Raw genomic sequence first — 18,824 nt, 5'->3', positions numbered from 1 at the left:
ACCTATGTCGGCGGTGGGATTCGAACCCAGGCGTCGAGCGTGGTTGGCGGAGACGTTACCAACCACACTAGGCCCCCGCCCTTATCGCTTACACTCTTGATATTCTTAATATTACATTGAACAGATTTTATATAAGGTAATCTAACGTCGAGAGAACCTATTTTAGTATTGTGAGGGAATTGGGGCAAAATTTATATGTTGCTGACATTTTATGCCAATCAGACACCAACCAATCGATTCCTGCGACTTTTTTACTCGACATAAGACATAATTTGACTACCACTTTTAGATATTAGCGCATTATCATTGATGCTCATACATGCTCGATATTCTTTCGCTTTGTGAAATATAATAAAACCATGCCAAAACCGGTTTCGTAGAATCACCGTTTTGAGCTCAGTTTTTGTCCGATTTAAGATCTGTTTTGCCTTTCTCCAGGTATAGCAATCACTTACAAAACCGAAAATATAAAAGTGCTCCAAAGGGCCGAATGGCATATATCACTCGACTCAGCTCGACGAGCTAAGCATTTTCTGTATATGTGTGTGTGTGTGTGTGTATGTGTGTGTGTGTGTGTGTGTGTGTGTGTGTGTGTGTGTGTGTGTGTGTGTGTGTGTGTGTGTGTGTGTGTGTGTGAGTGTATGTGCAGATTTTTATTCTCACTCACTTTTCTCAGAGATGACTGGACCGATTTTCATGCAATTAATTGCAAATGAAAGGTCTTGTTGTCCCATAAGATCCTATTCAATTTCATTGTAATCGGATTTTTAGTTTCGAGGTTATGTATCAAATAAAAAAAAATGAAACATCATTATCTCAAAAACTACACAACCGATTTGAACAAAATTAGTCTCAAAAGAACGGGCTACCTGGAAATCCTTTAAGTTTTGAATTTCATAAAGATTGAACATGTCGTTCAAAAGTTATGAAAAGAAACGTGTTCTGAAGACTGTTTAATCTTACTCATGTTTCTCAGAGATGGCTGTACCGATTTTCATAAAATCAGTGGCAAATGGAAGATCTAGTTGCCCCATGAGACCCTATTGATTTGTTTTGCAATCAGACTATTAGTTTGCCTGTTATGTTTAAAAATGTGAAATCCAGCTATGCAAAGGAACATATTCCGATGACTCCTTGGACTCAGAGATGGCTAACCCGATTTCCACAAAATTAGTGTCAAATGAATGGTCTAGGTGCCTCAGAAGACCCTTTTGAATTCTACTGTAATCGAACTGTAACTTCATCTGTAATGTACCGACTTGTGAAAATCACGAAACTTCATTATCTCAGAAACTACACAACCGATTTGATCAATATTGATATCAGATGAGCGGGCTAGTTAAGGGTTAACTGATGAATTATGATTGAACACGTGGTTTCAAAGTTTGGCTGCCCTATACGTTCCCTTTTCATTTGATTATAATCGAACTTAAGCAACTGTTATGTATTAAATTATTAACAATACAACGAAAGTCTATTATCTCAAAGAGTACATGACTTATTTGAACATTACTAGTGTCATACGAACGAGTCATCTCTCAAACTCACAAATAACAAACTTCATAACAATTTGATATGTGGCTCAAAAGTTATGGAAAGAAAAGAAATTCAAAGACTATTTAATCGATATATGTGGCCTTAACATAATTTAAGTGTGATCGATATATGTGGCCTTAACATAATTTAAGTGTGGTATCGTACTATTTGAACGTTTCAAATTCATTGATTCCTTGCGATGTGTTTAAAGTCTGCAAATGCTTAACCAATCGGCCATAGGACATGATCAAAGTCAAATAACAACTCGTTTGAAATGATTGGTTTTAACCGAAATGACAACATCCTCGACTGTTGGCTTGTGTACATCGCTTTAACTCTAAATATATTCATATTGAGTGGTATTCGGTCATTTTCAGCAGATTTTCTGGCAACAATCTGACACTGGAAATACCCATATTGGGAAGTATTTAGTTATTTAGGTTGTTTTTCCAAAAATTAAAGTGGTCGTCTTTAAATTCAAAATGGTGTCCAGGGTCAATGTTTGGTTTGTATGCATCATCACGTTTACGGAAATATCCATATTGAGTATTATTCGGTCATTTCCCACTGTTGCCTAGAAGTTGCCATTTAGCAAGTCAAAATGGTGCCTGAGGACAATTGTTAGCTCCTTGCATCATTCTGGTTCCAGAGATACTCATATTGGATAGTATTTTAGGCTGTTTTTCACAAACCGGTAGTCGCAATCTTGTATTTCAAAATGGTACTTAGGATACTGGTTAAAGAAAAACTCATGTTGGGTGATATTTGGTCACTTTGGACTGTTTTTTTCAGAAGCCGAAAGTCGTCATTTTAAACTTTAAAATTGCCTGTGAAATCAATTTCTGTCATCTGGGCGTAATTCTGGTTCCGAAAACATTCATATTGAATGGTATTTGGTCATTTCCGGCTGTTTGCCAGACACCGGAAGTCACTATCTTGAAATTCAAGACTGTGTCTGTGATCAATTTTTAGCTTCTGTGCATCTTTCTGGTTCCAGAAAAACTCATATTTAATGGGAATCGTCCATTTCAGGCTGTTTTCCAGAAACCGGAAGTTGCCATCTTACAATTCAAAATGTTGTCTGAAGTCGATTTGTGGCTCCAGTGCATCATTACGGTTTGCGCTGTTTTTCCGACACCGGAAGTCGCCATTTTGGATTTCATAATGGCATTTGGAGACAATTTCTGGATTTTGAACGGCATACTGGTTAAAGAAAAACTCAAATTGCGTGGTATTTGGTCATTTTCAGCTGTTTTCAGAAACCGGAAGTCGCCATCTTAGAATTTAAAATGCTATCTGTGGTCGATTTTAGCTCCTGTGTATTATTCTAGATCCGGATATTATTATATTGGGTGGAAATCGGCCATTTTTGGCTGTTTTCCAGAAACCGGAAGTTGCCATCTTACAATCCAAAATGTTGTCTGAGGTCGATTATGGAACATATTTGTTACCACTAAAAACATTCACCTGCCAATATGGTTCCATTTAGTTGATTAGTTCGCGAGATGTGCAGAAATTTGTGAAGAAACATGTACTTCCAGAAGAGGGAGGGGCGTCGAACCATTATGGACAAATTTGTTACCTCTAAAAACATTCACATACCGAATTTGGTTGTATTTTCTTGATTGGTGATTGATTGGTTCTTGATTGAACTGTGCGAAATTTGTGTTTCATTTTTATCCCTTATAAAAGAGGGACTCTGGTGTCAATACATTATGTACATATTTGTTACCACTAAAAACATTAACCTGCCAAATTTTGTTCCATTTGGTTGATTAGTTCTCGAGATGTGCACAAATTTGTGTTTCATCTAACTATTATGGACATATTAGTTACCCCTTAAAACATCCACATGCCAAATTCGGTTTCATTTGCTTGGTTTGTTCTTGAGTTGTGCAGAAATTTATGTTTCATCTGTATGGGACCCCTCCTTTCCAGAAGAGGTAGGCTGCCGCTCATGGCAAGTCCGTCCCAATTGCATTTTTGTCAATTTTGCGTTTATTTTTGGAATCAATTCCTTTTTAAATCTACTTTCGATAAAACAAATTTTTTTGAATACTTCGTTCTGAGGAACTATGAAAAAAATAGCAAGTCGGTTTGTCCCATAGCAAAAGTGATCGCAAATCGGTCCCATTGCAAAATCTTCGCAATTTAACCCCACAGCCAATAATAATTATGAAAAATGTGATATTCACCACAACTTATGGTCTTCAGGGTTAGAATTGGATGTACCAAGTGATATTCGATAGGATGTTTGATTGAATTTTACGCGTTCTACATCGTGTGGCTCTAGCTAGTACAATGTTTTCTTCATAACAAAGTTTCCACCAGTAGCTTCGTTCAGCTGTTGTTTGTTGACAGTGAACGCTTTAGGTGTGTCACTGTATTGTTAGTTAAAGCATTCTTTAGTTAATGCTACTTTTCGTATTTTTTCCGTATTTTATGAAAAGACGTGGGCAAGAATTGTTCAATTATTGTCGTGAATTTCGTTTTGAAGAATTTGTCAGTCATATCAAATACTTCGGTACGCTTCTTAGCTTTAACAGCAAACATCTTCCCAAGCTATAGGTGTTCTTTCATATTTGCTTCCACTGCTACGTGGAACCTGTCACGAACGTGTGACCGCTATCAGGAAAATTAAGAACAAGTTCCTACACCCAAACTGATTTCGAATTTATCAGTAGTACCAAATGTAAAAACAAAATCTAATTTTATTTTGAGTGGTGCAGTTGCTACATTGTGTTATGCTTCTCACAAAAAACTTGTTTAATGAAGCACGAGAGTAGGTCATTTATGAATTGACCAGCGATGGATTCATTCCAAACGCAAGCTTTAGCACCGCCATCGATTTGTAGTAGTTTGTTTTTCATCACTGGTCGTAGCTGGCTATGGGACTGACTTGCTATCATTCTGGCTACGTACCCTAAAAGTAATCGCATGTGAGTCCCAGCTTATGATTTTCAACAAATTTTAATCAAACTTCGGTGTGTATGTGAATTTTATGATGCAAAAGTGTTAGATTGTCAGTGCAGTGCTAAATTCTGTTGATGGTCTTGATTGAAAAAGCATTTGAGTGCAAAATTTCACCAAAAGTGTTACGATTTTCAATTGCTGTTTTCTCATCAGCACCAAAACGCAAATGGGACGGACTTGCTATGAGCGGCAGTAGGGGTCTCAAACAATCATAGGAACCTTTATCGGCACCAAAAACCCCTACATACAAATTTTCACGTCGATAGGTTCGGTAGTTTACGAGCCTATATGGATCAGACAGACAGACAGACCGGACTGCATTTTCATATATATAGATTACAACATCAATATTTTAGAACCTAAAGAGGGAATATACATTTATTGGATTGAAATGAACGCTTCGCGTAAATCTGTTTTTACAAATAAAAAATTGAATGAGAAAGGCTGGGTCTGACCGCTAGGTGGATTAATTTAGGTTTTTTTATAGATGGGCAAGAAGATGCTAATATGTGAACAAACTCTTAGAATTTCATAATTGGTCTTAAAACAAAATGGCGTCGAAAAAACATCGAAAATTTCCGATTTCTCAAAAATACAAAATGGCGCCATTGTTGCCCTTGAGTTGAAATATGTTCAAATTCGGGGAAATTTGGTTTTGCATCAAAATACAAAAAAAAATATATATAGAAACCAATGCAGAAAAAAGTCATTTTTTGTTGCACTGTGTAATCTAATGACTACGCAATGCACCCGTTTCGAAAAACCGCATTCGCCGGAGTTCGTTTATTTTCTCGAGGAATAATGTCTTTTGCCTTTCTCCTAGAAAGGTATAGCAATCACTGAAAAAACCAAAAGTATAAAAGTGCTCCAAAGGGTCCAATCTCGTATATCAATCGACTTAGTTCGACGAGCTGAGCATTTTCTGTATGTGTGTGTGTGTGTATGTGTGTGTGTGTATGTATGTAACGGTCTCCCAATCTCACTCAATTCTCTCAGAGATGGCTGGACCGAATTTAATGAAACTAGTTGCAAATGAAAGGTCTAGTTGCCCCATATGACCCTATTGAATTGTATTGCAATCGGATTTTTAGTCTCGAGGTTGGTTGGTATCAAAAGAACGAGCTTGTTTTTTAATCATTTGTAAAATAATTTTATAAGGATCGGACATATGGTTCAGAAGTTATGCAGAGAAACGTGTTTCAAAGACTGTTTAAACTCACTCACTTTTCTCAGAGATGGCTGGACCGATTTTCACAAAATTAGTGTCATATGGAAGGTCTTGTTGCCCCATGAGACCCTATTAAATTTAATTGTTATTGAACTTTAACTTTGTCCGTTATGTATAATAATGTAAAATCAGGCTATGACAAGAAACAGGTTTCTAAGACTGCTTGAACTCACCCACTTTGCTCAAAGACGGATGGACCGATTTTCACAAAATAAGTTGCAATAGGAAGGTCTAGTTGCCTGATAAGACCCTATTGAATTTTATTATAATCGTACTGTAACTTTGTCTGTTATGTATCAAATTGTAAAAGTTATGAAACTCCATTATCTCAGAAACTACACAACCGATTCGAACAAAATAGATATCAAATGAACGGGCTGTCTTTAAAACCCCTAAATAACGAATTTTATGGTGATTGAACATGTAGTTCAAAGGTTATGAAAAGAAACGTGTTCAGAAAACTTTTTCAAATTCACTCGTTTTGCCAAAGATGGCAAGACTGATTTCAACAATTTTAGTTTTAAATTGAAGGTTCAGTTGCTGTGTTGGTAGCCATTACATTTGATTATAATACTGGTTGACAAAATCGAAAAAAATGCTGCTCTAAAGCTCACAATAGTTGCCCTAGAAAGAAAAAGATTCACAGGAAAAGCTATAATTTTTAATTTTTTTTAGTTTGACCTTCGGGGCCACACTTGGACTTTTATTTTAACCATCATGTGTTAAATTGTAAAATTAATGAAAGTATATTCCCTCAAAGATATTACGACTTATTTAAAGAAAACATCTGTCAAACGAACAAGTTGTTCCTCAAAATTACAAAGAAACAAAACCCAAAGGCTGTTTAAAACTAGCTACTTTGATCAAAGTTCGAAATTAGGACATGATATGATAGAAAAACTATTTAATTAGTACAAATATTACGTCAAATTTCAAATACTATGCTCCAATTATTCCTTCAAATACAACATCAGTATTCTAAAATCCAAAGAGTGGATATACCTATATTGGATTATATTTGGCAATTGAAGGATGTTTTCCAGAAACCGGAAGTGGATTAAAAATTGGGTTTGAGGTCGAATTCTGGCCACTGGGTATAATCCAGGTTTCAAGAACCCATATTGATTGGTGTTTGCCCATTCATTGGATGCCCCTCAGAAACGATTAGTAATATCAACTGTGTTAAAGAGTTCAAATTAATGTATAAGGAACAACATTTAGTTATAAATTATTTGAAATCTACTAACTAAAGTTGACATAAACAATCTAAATATTCATACGCAGTATATGTGTAAAAATCGATTATACCACGATCAAAAACAAAATCGCATCATATATTTGAAAGGTTTTAATGGTATTTGAATGTATATGTGTTAATGTGTGTTCATATGTGTGTGAATGTTATATTTTAAATGTTCGGTATAGTTGTGTGAACAAAAACAAGAGAATAACAAATCCAGCAGAAATTATCAAGGTGTATTTTTTAAGTGTTGGTGTAAATCTATTTTAACAAATAATAAGTTCGAAAGAGAAAGGCTGGGTCTCACCGCTAGGTGGATTAATTTAGGTTTTTTGCTAGACAAATATTCAAATACTAAGATGCCCCTGATGACGAATGGTCTTGGCGCGCGCCGCTCACCTAGATTCGCGGTGTTTGACAAGAAAGATACACATCGTTCGCCTTCGTAATGAATTAACTTCGCACGCAACATTGTTCGATTTGATACATACTTTTCCTTTCCGTCGCAGTCGTGGAGATGCAGAGGTCAACTCGGTCTTCGACAACAACGACTGTTACTTTTTCTTCTTTACAACATCCTTCCTTAACCTAACGATCGTAAAGACGTGGCCGGCGCTGTTATCGATCTATACAAAGCGGTAGCTACTGAATTGTTGTACACTGGAAATGGCAAACTAATCTCAAGTAGCCTTATACGTGGTTCTTTGTGCAACTTCACTAGTTCAGATCGATCACGTAGGAGTAAATTCGGGATGTGTGGTCGTCAAGCTCAAGCTCATATTATCCTCTTCCTATTTAAGTCTGACCGAGCGGATGGAGTAAGAACAACATACACTTGAAGAGTGGATCCTCCAATGGCCGTGGCTGTGTTACATATTGCAGATATATTACCAAGAGAATGAAAAGAAAAACATTTTATACATAATCATCATTGATGTAAAACAAGAAATTTATTAAAACACAGAAAGCGCTATATTCCATCAGAACTTGACCCACTATGCTCTTTCGACACAGATTCCGTAGCCAACCGCTAGTGTACAAGACAATAACAGTGCTAGCGCTATAATCCTATTTATTCTAACGGTATCTCCCAACCGAAGTATTATTATTTGCAATGTTAACGTCGGAGATCAGCTTTGACCAATTGGCTGATCGACACGTCCCTGCGCCTAACCCTCAAGCTCTCACACGCCTCTGGATACCATCACAGTTCAAACTGCTCTACTAATAGATGCAAATTAATTCAAAAGTCACGATCCAAAAATAAATCATTTTTTCCAGGAAATTCATGTTTCCATATTTCAGACTCAGCTATTGTTTGCTTTGTGGTGAGGAATAACAAATTACCTCAAACAACGAACAGCTTATCTTCCAAAAACAGATAATAACTTATGATTTATCCCCCTAGGACAACGCAACGCCACCGGTTTTAAATCTATGATCCAAATGCTCCAAACTCAGTCGAAATGAAGCTGTTCTCCTGGTTGAACATCAGTGCTGTGCTATTCGCTCTTGTGGCGCCCTCTGTCGGTCAATTGAACGAGTGTGATGTAGTGGTGGGCACCGGTCAGACGTCTACTAAATGTGGGGACTGTTTCACCCTGATAATATGTGTCAAAGATTTATATACTTTCACAACAAAGTGTCTACCCGATGAATACTGCACTGATATACCAAATTTCCCGGGGAATGCAGTTTGTAGTCTAACTGTTCCACCTGACTGCGCAGCTTTCACAACTACGACTTCAGCGCCTACAACCTCAGACCTAACAACAACCACCGTTATTACTACTTCAAGCCTTGTTGATGATACTACCAGTAGTCCAGCAACTACAACCTCACCGGATCCGGTGCAGCCGCCAGATGATGGATCCGTCATTTGTTCCGGACCGGGTATATACCCTGATGCAACCAATTGCAGTATTTACCACTACTGTTCAGCGCTAAACGAACGCTCGGTGGTACAGGATTGCCCCGCGGGCTACACGTTCTACTATACAACCACTTCAACTGGAGTATTTCCCTGCAAAAGTGGGGCCGTTTGTGATGAGGTAACGTGCATCGACGGTCAACTGCTTGCACCGTTCGGCTCCAGTAAAGTGTTCTACGCAAAGTGCGTAGACGGTGTAGCTGTGATGTACAGCTGTGGCTCTGGCACGACTTTCGATGGGGAGAAGTGTGTTATGAGCTGCTCACAGGAGGGTACATTCGCAAATACGGCTAATGCAAACGAATACTATCGATGCTACTATTCCGGAAACACACTGGTGAGCAAATTGCAAAAATGTCCCTCCGGTAAGAGCTTCGATGACAGCCGAAAGATTTGCGTCTGATTTGGATTTACTTTACTTAGAAGTTAGAACAAAACTGTACGTGAAATAAAGCATTCTCATTCCACTAATGTATTATTTGGTCTTACATCACATATTTTATAGCAAATTTTTAACTCCCAGGTGGTCCAAAAATATGTACTGCTTTTTGTAAAGTAAATGATAGTGTAAAGCTATCTAAAAACTCACTGTAAATTTCAAGGTAATCGATTTAGTAGTTTGAAACATAATAAAGCTTGACTTATTCCCTTACCCCACCTTCCCCTTTCCTTCAATATCACAAAAAAGCATTTGTTAATAAACCAACAAATTTTTAATTTTCCATGATTATAGGAGAGAGACGACCGTCAACCAGTACGTGATCGATCTGGGAGCAGGCTTTGACATTTGGATGCCTACATATGTGTTTCCGAATATTCAAACGTGGAAAATAGGAGCTACATTTGGCCGTTTTCATTTGTTGACAAGGAGGCCTTCCAACAACCGAACGGAAGAATTCCTCCATCCCAACCTGTGCGTTTGCGTCTCCGATGACGACTTTTACATCGTGTTTTGGGCACTCGTCATAGATTCGCTCCAGCTTGTCATCGAACTCATCTTTGACTTCATCGGATTTGTCGTTTGTCGGTGCGTAGGTGTTTAATCTCTGTAGTTGAAAGATTTTCCCTTAATCCTCAACACGCATTTATGGTCATCTACGGGCCTCCACCGGATGACTCTTGTTTTCTGATTTCCCAGCACTAAGAAACCGACGCCCCGTTTCACTGCTTTGCCGCCACTGTAGTAGATGTGGTACTTGAAAGAAGTGCGTGCAATAGGGTCCACTGCACGCGATTACCTTTCTCCGGAATTTGGCCACCGAACCTCCTGAATCGCTGCGATTTCGACTCCCTGCCGCTGGAGTTTTCGACCAAGCAAGCCAGCCCGCTCGGTTCATTGAAAGATCGGACGTACCAAGTGCCCAACTTCCTATCGTTTACCTTAATCTTTTTCCGTGTTCGTAGCCTAGGTCTTTGCTGATTGATCCGTTCCGTATTTCTAATTTCGTTGTTCGTGGTTGAAGGAAGGTTTCGTAATGCTACCTTACCAGGGTCGCGATACCTACATCCTGCTGATGGGGCTGCCATCATAGGTGTAACTGTCGGGATACAGCATTCCATAATTCAGCCGCTCGCTCCGGGTCAGACGCTGTTATACACCGCCCCTAACATGGGGATACAGCCGCGTACGATTCCCCTTCCCATTCAGCATACGACCACAGTTTCCACCGGGGGTTGGTTACCCGATCTCCGCTAAGGTTACTCGTATCCCGGTCGGCATCACGTGGAGGTTGGGATAGGAGTTGCTGGACAGAGGTGAATGACCACATTACGATCTCTAATTACACGTGCCCAACCATTTGCCAACCAAATTGTAACAAAGTAAACACGCCCTTTGTTGTGCCTGATGATAATAGCTCTCAATGTGTTGTTACCTTTGGTGTTCGTTTGGCTCACAACATTCTCTCCGTATATCGCTCCCTCTGAGTATTGCTAGCATAAACACAATGGAAGGAATCCGTCAAATCGTCAATACGATGCTAATTGTCCAGTCGATTTCTGTTGATATATATTCCGCTTTCACATGTTGTTCTAACGTTTTTTTTTATGTCAGTAAAATTTATTCAGGAAGTGCTGTCAGTTTATTTACGTAAAAAATAGCTCTCAGCAAAAAAATTTTCACTTATTCACGTGACTTGGAGTTAACCTTTATTCTACTAGGCTTGGAACTAACCTTCATCTCACTTGGAGCTAAACGCAGCGAAAGTATGAAATTGGATAACTGATAACCGTGCTCTTGCATCTTCATCACAAAGTACGTCGCACGTTTGATGCTTAACAAAAAGCATAATTCAATGAAACATATGGGTCATTCCATACAAAGTGACCACGAAAAAGCACAAACTTGGACACGACCATCACAGATTTGGCTCAAAGTTGGGCGAATTATTCATCTACTGTCACTTTGGAAAAATCCCAAATTTGGTGTCGATTGGAATACCCCCAGCTCTGTGGGAACCCCCTGTTTATTGCAAAGTCACGCATTTTTTGTTCAAAATCTCTTTTTCTTTTTCTTACAATTCATAGTTGTAAGATGTTCGAAAAATACTGATAGATGATTTTCAAAGAAAATAAACCAAGGAATCCAGAAAAATATATAAGTTTTGACCGGAAGTGTTGCCTGAATAATTATTTTTGTATTTGAAAACTATATTTCCATTTTTCGGCAAATGCAGTCGTTTTTTTTTTAAATTTGATGATTTCATCGTATTCCTTGGAAAATTACACATAAGAAACAATAATCATCCCGAGGTAATACGAGCCAATCTCGAGATATAACATTTTTACGAAAAAAGTTGTAAACTTCGTATTAATTTTATTTACAATTTATAGACGTAAGACACCCGGAAAATAGTGATAGGTGAAATTTGAAGAAAATAAACCAAGAAATCCAGTTAGATTATTTTTGCATTTTAAAATTAAATTTGCATATTTCGGCAAATGCAGCTAGTTTTATTTCAAATTTGATGGTTTCATCGTATTTCTTGGAAATTTTTACGTAAGAAACACTTATAACCCCGTGGTAATATGAGCCAATCTCGAGATATAGCATTTTTACGAAAATAGTTCTGAATTTCGTAATTAGTTTTTCGTAAATATGTTATATCTCAAGATTGCCTCATATTATAACGGAGTGGTAAGTGCTTCTTACGTAAAATTTTCTGAGAGACACGATGAAACCATCAAATTTAAAATTAAATTAGCTGCATTGGCCGAAAAATGCATATTTAATTTAAAAATACAAAAATAATCTATCTGGCAACACTTCCGGACAAAAACAATATTTTTTCTGGATTCCTTGGTTTATTTTCTTCAAAATTCACCTATCACTATTTTTCGGGCGTCTTACGTCTTTAAATTATAAAATGAAATAATTATAAAATTTACAACTTTTTTCGTAGAAATGTTATATCTCGAGATTGGCTCATAATACCTCGGGATGATTGTTGTTTCTTATGTGAAATTTTCCAAGGAACACGATGAAATTATCAAATTTTAAAAGAAATGGCTGCATTTGCCGAAAAATGTAAATTTAGCTTTCAAAAACAAAAATAATTTATCTGGCAACACTTCCGGTCTAAACTTTTATTTTTTCTGGATTCCTTGGTTTAATTTCTTCAAAAATCATCTATCAGTTTTTTACGGACATCTTACGTCTATGAATTGTAAGAAAAAGAAAAAAGAGATTTTCGACAAAAATTGCCCGACTTTGCAATAAAGAGGGGGGTCCTGGAGAGCAGGGGGTATTCCAACCGACACCAAAATTGGGATTTTTCCAAAAAGACAGTAGATGAATAATTCCCCCAACTTTGAACAAAATCTGTGATAGTCGTGTCCAAGTGGCATGTACACTTCCTATGGAATGACCCATATATTATTTTATTATCTCTCTATGTATGTAGTTCGAGTGTAAACACATTTTCAAAAATATAAAAATAACAAATAAGGAGCCGAAGCGATATATAACCGCTGCAAAAACAGGACATGAATTTAGCTTAGCAAACGTAAGCTTAGCTTTGCTGTCTGAGTCAGCGTCTGATCCGGCTTCGGGTGGTGGATGTTTTCTCCGTGCACGTCCTTCGCATAGGATCGCGTCATTTGACAAGAAAGGTGACAAAATAATAGGTAATGCAACCCCCTCCCCGCAAAAGGGGCAGGATCATGTAAAGAAAAATTGTTATTTATCTTTGAGTATCGCTTACTCCGCCACTGTTGTGTTCAATCACCGACGCCCAGGGAGGCGACCCAGGGAGAAAAATTGTTATTTATCTTTGAGTATCGCTTACCCGCCACTGTTGTGTTCAATCACCGACGCCCAGGGAGGCGACTCCACACTCAGGACCCTAACTCACGACCCGTTTATTAACGGACCGGCGCCAACGGCTTTACTTCCTCATGCGATGGAAGGCGTGATCCCAGAGATTTTTCGCCTCAGAAAATCTCCCGGTGTCGGCTAGGATTGAATCTAGACCAGTTGGGTTGGTTGTGAGTGGATCACGCCACCTCACAACCATCAACACCTATGTCGGCGGTGGGATTCGAACCCAGGCGTCGAGCGTGGTTGGCGGAGACGTTACCAACCACACTAGGCCCCCGCCCTTATCGCTTACACTCTTGATATTCTTAATATTACATTGAACAGATTTTATATAAGGTAATCTAACGTCGAGAGAACCTATTTTAGTATTGTGAGGGAATTGGGGCAAAATTTATATGTTGCTGACATTTTATGTCAATCAGACACCAACCAATCGATTCCTGCGACTTTTTTACTCGACATAAGACATAATTTGACTACCACTTTTAGATATTAGCGCATTATCATTGATGCTCATACATGCTCGATATTCTTTCGCTTTGTGAAATATAATAAAACCATGCCAAAACCGGTTTCGTAGAATCACCGTTTTGAGCTCAGTTTTTGTCCGATTTAAGATCTGTTTTGCCTTTCTCCAGGTATAGCAATCACTTACAAAACCGAAAATATAAAAGTGCTCCAAAGGGCCGAATGGCATATATCACTCGACTCAGCTCGACGAGCTAAGCATTTTCTGTATATGTGTGTGTGTGTGTGTGTATGTGTGTGTGTGTGTGTGTGTGTGTGTGTGTGTGTGTGTGTGTGTGTGTGTGTGTGTGTGTGTGTGTGTGTGAGTGTATGTGCAGATTTTTATTCTCACTCACTTTTCTCAGAGATGACTGGACCGATTTTCATGCAATTAATTGCAAATGAAAGGTCTTGTTGTCCCATAAGATCCTATTCAATTTCATTGTAATCGGATTTTTAGTTTCGAGGTTATGTATCAAATAAAAAAAAATGAAACATCATTATCTCAAAAACTACACAACCGATTTGAACAAAATTAGTCTCAAAAGAACGGGCTACCTGGAAATCCTTTAAGTTTTGAATTTCATAAAGATTGAACATGTCGTTCAAAAGTTATGAAAAGAAACGTGTTCTGAAGACTGTTTAATCTTACTCATGTTTCTCAGAGATGGCTGTACCGATTTTCATAAAATCAGTGGCAAATGGAAGATCTAGTTGCCCCATGAGACCCTATTGATTTGTTTTGCAATCAGACTATTAGTTTGCCTGTTATGTTTAAAAATGTGAAATCCAGCTATGCAAAGGAACATATTCCGATGACTCCTTGGACTCAGAGATGGCTAACCCGATTTCCACAAAATTAGTGTCAAATGAATGGTCTAGGTGCCTCAGAAGACCCTTTTGAATTCTACTGTAATCGAACTGTAACTTCATCTGTAATGTACCGACTTGTGAAAATCACGAAACTTCATTATCTCAGAAACTACACAACCGATTTGATCAATATTGATATCAGATGAGCGGGCTAGTTAAGGGTTAACTGATGAATTATGATTGAACACGTGGTTTCAAAGTTTGGCTGCCCTATACGTTCCCTTTTCATTTGATTATAATCGAACTTAAGCAACTGTTATGTATTAAATTATTAACAATACAACGAAAGTCTATTATCTCAAAGAGTACATGACTTATTTGAACATTACTAGTGTCATACGAACGAGTCATCTCTCAAACTCACAAATAACAAACTTCATAACAATTTGATATGTGGCTCAAAAGTTATGGAAAGAAAAGAAATTCAAAGACTATTTAATCGATATATGTGGCCTTAACATAATTTAAGTGTGATCGATATATGTGGCCTTAACATAATTTAAGTGTGGTATCGTACTATTTGAACGTTTCAAATTCATTGATTCCTTGCGATGTGTTTAAAGTCTGCAAATGCTTAACCAATCGGCCATAGGACATGATCAAAGTCAAATAACAACTCGTTTGAAATGATTGGTTTTAACCGAAATGACAACATCCTCGACTGTTGGCTTGTGTACATCGCTTTAACTCTAAATATATTCATATTGAGTGGTATTCGGTCATTTTCAGCAGATTTTCTGGCAACAATCTGACACTGGAAATACCCATATTGGGAAGTATTTAGTTATTTAGGTTGTTTTTCCAAAAATTAAAGTGGTCGTCTTTAAATTCAAAATGGTGTCCAGGGTCAATGTTTGGTTTGTATGCATCATCACGTTTACGGAAATATCCATATTGAGTATTATTCGGTCATTTCCCACTGTTGCCTAGAAGTTGCCATTTAGCAAGTCAAAATGGTGCCTGAGGACAATTGTTAGCTCCTTGCATCATTCTGGTTCCAGAGATACTCATATTGGATAGTATTTTAGGCTGTTTTTCACAAACCGGTAGTCGCAATCTTGTATTTCAAAATGGTACTTAGGATACTGGTTAAAGAAAAACTCATGTTGGGTGATATTTGGTCACTTTGGACTGTTTTTTTCAGAAGCCGAAAGTCGTCATTTTAAACTTTAAAATTGCCTGTGAAATCAATTTCTGTCATCTGGGCGTAATTCTGGTTCCGAAAACATTCATATTGAATGGTATTTGGTCATTTCCGGCTGTTTGCCAGACACCGGAAGTCACTATCTTGAAATTCAAGACTGTGTCTGTGATCAATTTTTAGCTTCTGTGCATCTTTCTGGTTCCAGAAAAACTCATATTTAATGGGAATCGTCCATTTCAGGCTGTTTTCCAGAAACCGGAAGTTGCCATCTTACAATTCAAAATGTTGTCTGAAGTCGATTTGTGGCTCCAGTGCATCATTACGGTTTGCGCTGTTTTTCCGACACCGGAAGTCGCCATTTTGGATTTCATAATGGCATTTGGAGACAATTTCTGGATTTTGAACGGCATACTGGTTAAAGAAAAACTCAAATTGCGTGGTATTTGGTCATTTTCAGCTGTTTTCAGAAACCGGAAGTCGCCATCTTAGAATTTAAAATGCTATCTGTGGTCGATTTTAGCTCCTGTGTATTATTCTAGATCCGGATATTATTATATTGGGTGGAAATCGGCCATTTTTGGCTGTTTTCCAGAAACCGGAAGTTGCCATCTTACAATCCAAAATGTTGTCTGAGGTCGATTATGGAACATATTTGTTACCACTAAAAACATTCACCTGCCAATATGGTTCCATTTAGTTGATTAGTTCGCGAGATGTGCAGAAATTTGTGAAGAAACATGTACTTCCAGAAGAGGGAGGGGCGTCGAACCATTATGGACAAATTTGTTACCTCTAAAAACATTCACATACCGAATTTGGTTGTATTTTCTTGATTGGTGATTGATTGGTTCTTGATTGAACTGTGCGAAATTTGTGTTTCATTTTTATCCCTTATAAAAGAGGGACTCTGGTGTCAATACATTATGTACATATTTGTTACCACTAAAAACATTAACCTGCCAAATTTTGTTCCATTTGGTTGATTAGTTCTCGAGATGTGCACAAATTTGTGTTTCATCTAACTATTATGGACATATTAGTTACCCCTTAAAACATCCACATGCCAAATTCGGTTTCATTTGCTTGGTTTGTTCTTGAGTTGTGCAGAAATTTATGTTTCATCTGTATGGGACCCCTCCTTTCCAGAAGAGGTAGGCTGCCGCTCATGGCAAGTCCGTCCCAATTGCATTTTTGTCAATTTTGCGTTTATTTTTGGAATCAATTCCTTTTTAAATCTACTTTCGATAAAACAAATTTTTTTGAATACTTCGTTCTGAGGAACTATGAAAAAAATAGCAAGTCGGTTTGTCCCATAGCAAAAGTGATCGCAAATCGGTCCCATTGCAAAATCTTCGCAATTTAACCCCACAGCCAATAATAATTATGAAAAATGTGATATTCACCACAACTTATGGTCTTCAGGGTTAGAATTGGATGTACCAAGTGATATTCGATAGGAGGTTTGATTGAATTTTACGCGTTCTACATCGTGTGGCTCTAGCTAGTACAATGTTTTCTTCATAACAAAGTTTCCACCAGTAGCTTCGTTCAGCTGTTGTTTGTTGACAGTGAACGCTTTAGGTGTGTCACTGTATTGTTAGTTAAAGCATTCTTTAGTTAATGCTACTTTTCGTATTTTTTCCGTATTTTATGAAAAGACGTGGGCAAGAATTGTTCAATTATTGTCGTGAATTTCGTTTTGAAGAATTTGTCAGTCATATCAAATACTTCGGTACGCTTCTTAGCTTTAACAGCAAACATCTTCCCAAGCTATAGGTGTTCTTTCATATTTGCTTCCACTGCTACGTGGAACCTGTCACGAACGTGTGACCGCTATCAGGAAAATTAAGAACAAGTTCCTACACCCAAACTGATTTCGAATTTATCAGTAGTACCAAATGTAAAAACAAAATCTAATTTTATTTTGAGTGGTGCAGTTGCTACATTGTGTTATGCTTCTCACAAAAAACTTGTTTAATGAAGCACGAGAGTAGGTCATTTATGAATTGACCAGCGATGGATTCATTCCAAACGCAAGCTTTAGCACCGCCATCGATTTGTAGTAGTTTGTTTTTCATCACTGGTCGTAGCTGGCTATGGGACTGACTTGCTATCATTCTGGCTACGTACCCTAAAAGTAATCGCATGTGAGTCCCAGCTTATGATTTTCAACAAATTTTAATCAAACTTCGGTGTGTATGTGAATTTTATGATGCAAAAGTGTTAGATTGTCAGTGCAGTGCTAAATTCTGTTGATGGTCTTGATTGAAAAAGCATTTGAGTGCAAAATTTCACCAAAAGTGTTACGATTTTCAATTGCTGTTTTCTCATCAGCACCAAAACGCAAATGGGACGGACTTGCTATGAGCGGCAGTAGGGGTCTCAAACAATCATAGGAACCTTTATCGGCACCAAAAACCCCTACATACAAATTTTCACGTCGATAGGTTCGGTAGTTTACGAGCCTATATGGATCAGACAGACAGACAGACCGGACTGCATTTTCATATATATAGATTACAACATCAATATTTTAGAACCTAAAGAGGGAATATACATTTATTGGATTGAAATGAACGCTTCGCGTAAATCTGTTTTTACAAATAAAAAATTGAATGAGAAAGGCTGGGTCTGACCGCTAGGTGGATTAATTTAGGTTTTTTTATAGATGGGCAAGAAGATGCTAATATGTGAACAAACTCTTAGAATTTCATAATTGGTCTTAAAACAAAATGGCGTCGAAAAAACATCGAAAATTTCCGATTTCTCAAAAATACAAAATGGCGCCATTGTTGCCCTTGAGTTGAAATATGTTCAAATTCGGGGAAATTTGGTTTTGCATCAAAATACAAAAAAAAATATATATAGAAACCAATGCAGAAAAAAGTCATTTTTTGTTGCACTGTGTAATCTAATGACTACGCAATGCACCCGTTTCGAAAAACCGCATTCGCCGGAGTTCGTTTATTTTCTCGAGGAATAATGTCTTTTGCCTTTCTCCTAGAAAGGTATAGCAATCACTGAAAAAACCAAAAGTATAAAAGTGCTCCAAAGGGTCCAATCTCGTATATCAAT

At 37.7% G+C, this 18,824-nt stretch overlaps 1 protein-coding gene across 1 annotated transcript; it reads left to right on the top strand.

The window, feature by feature from the left end:
- The first annotated feature begins 8,443 nt into the window (after window positions 1–8,443).
- Window positions 8,444–9,310, top strand: LOC129720321 (uncharacterized). Its single transcript, XM_055671781.1, has one exon. The coding sequence runs from the start codon at window positions 8,444–8,446 to the stop codon at window positions 9,308–9,310; it is 867 nt and encodes a 288-aa protein (XP_055527756.1).
- The last annotated feature ends 9,514 nt before the right edge of the window (window positions 9,311–18,824 follow it).

The sequence above is a fragment of the Wyeomyia smithii genome, chromosome 2 (assembly GCF_029784165.1).
Source record: "Wyeomyia smithii strain HCP4-BCI-WySm-NY-G18 chromosome 2, ASM2978416v1, whole genome shotgun sequence".
Lineage (NCBI taxonomy): Eukaryota > Metazoa > Arthropoda > Insecta > Diptera > Culicidae > Wyeomyia > Wyeomyia smithii.
This window is presented reverse-complemented; position numbering and strand designations above follow the sequence as displayed.

Coding starts and splice junctions, on each gene's coding strand:
- LOC129720321 (XM_055671781.1), top strand. CDS start 8,444: ATGAAGCTGTTCTCCTGGTTGAACATCAGTGCTGTGCTATTCGCTCTT.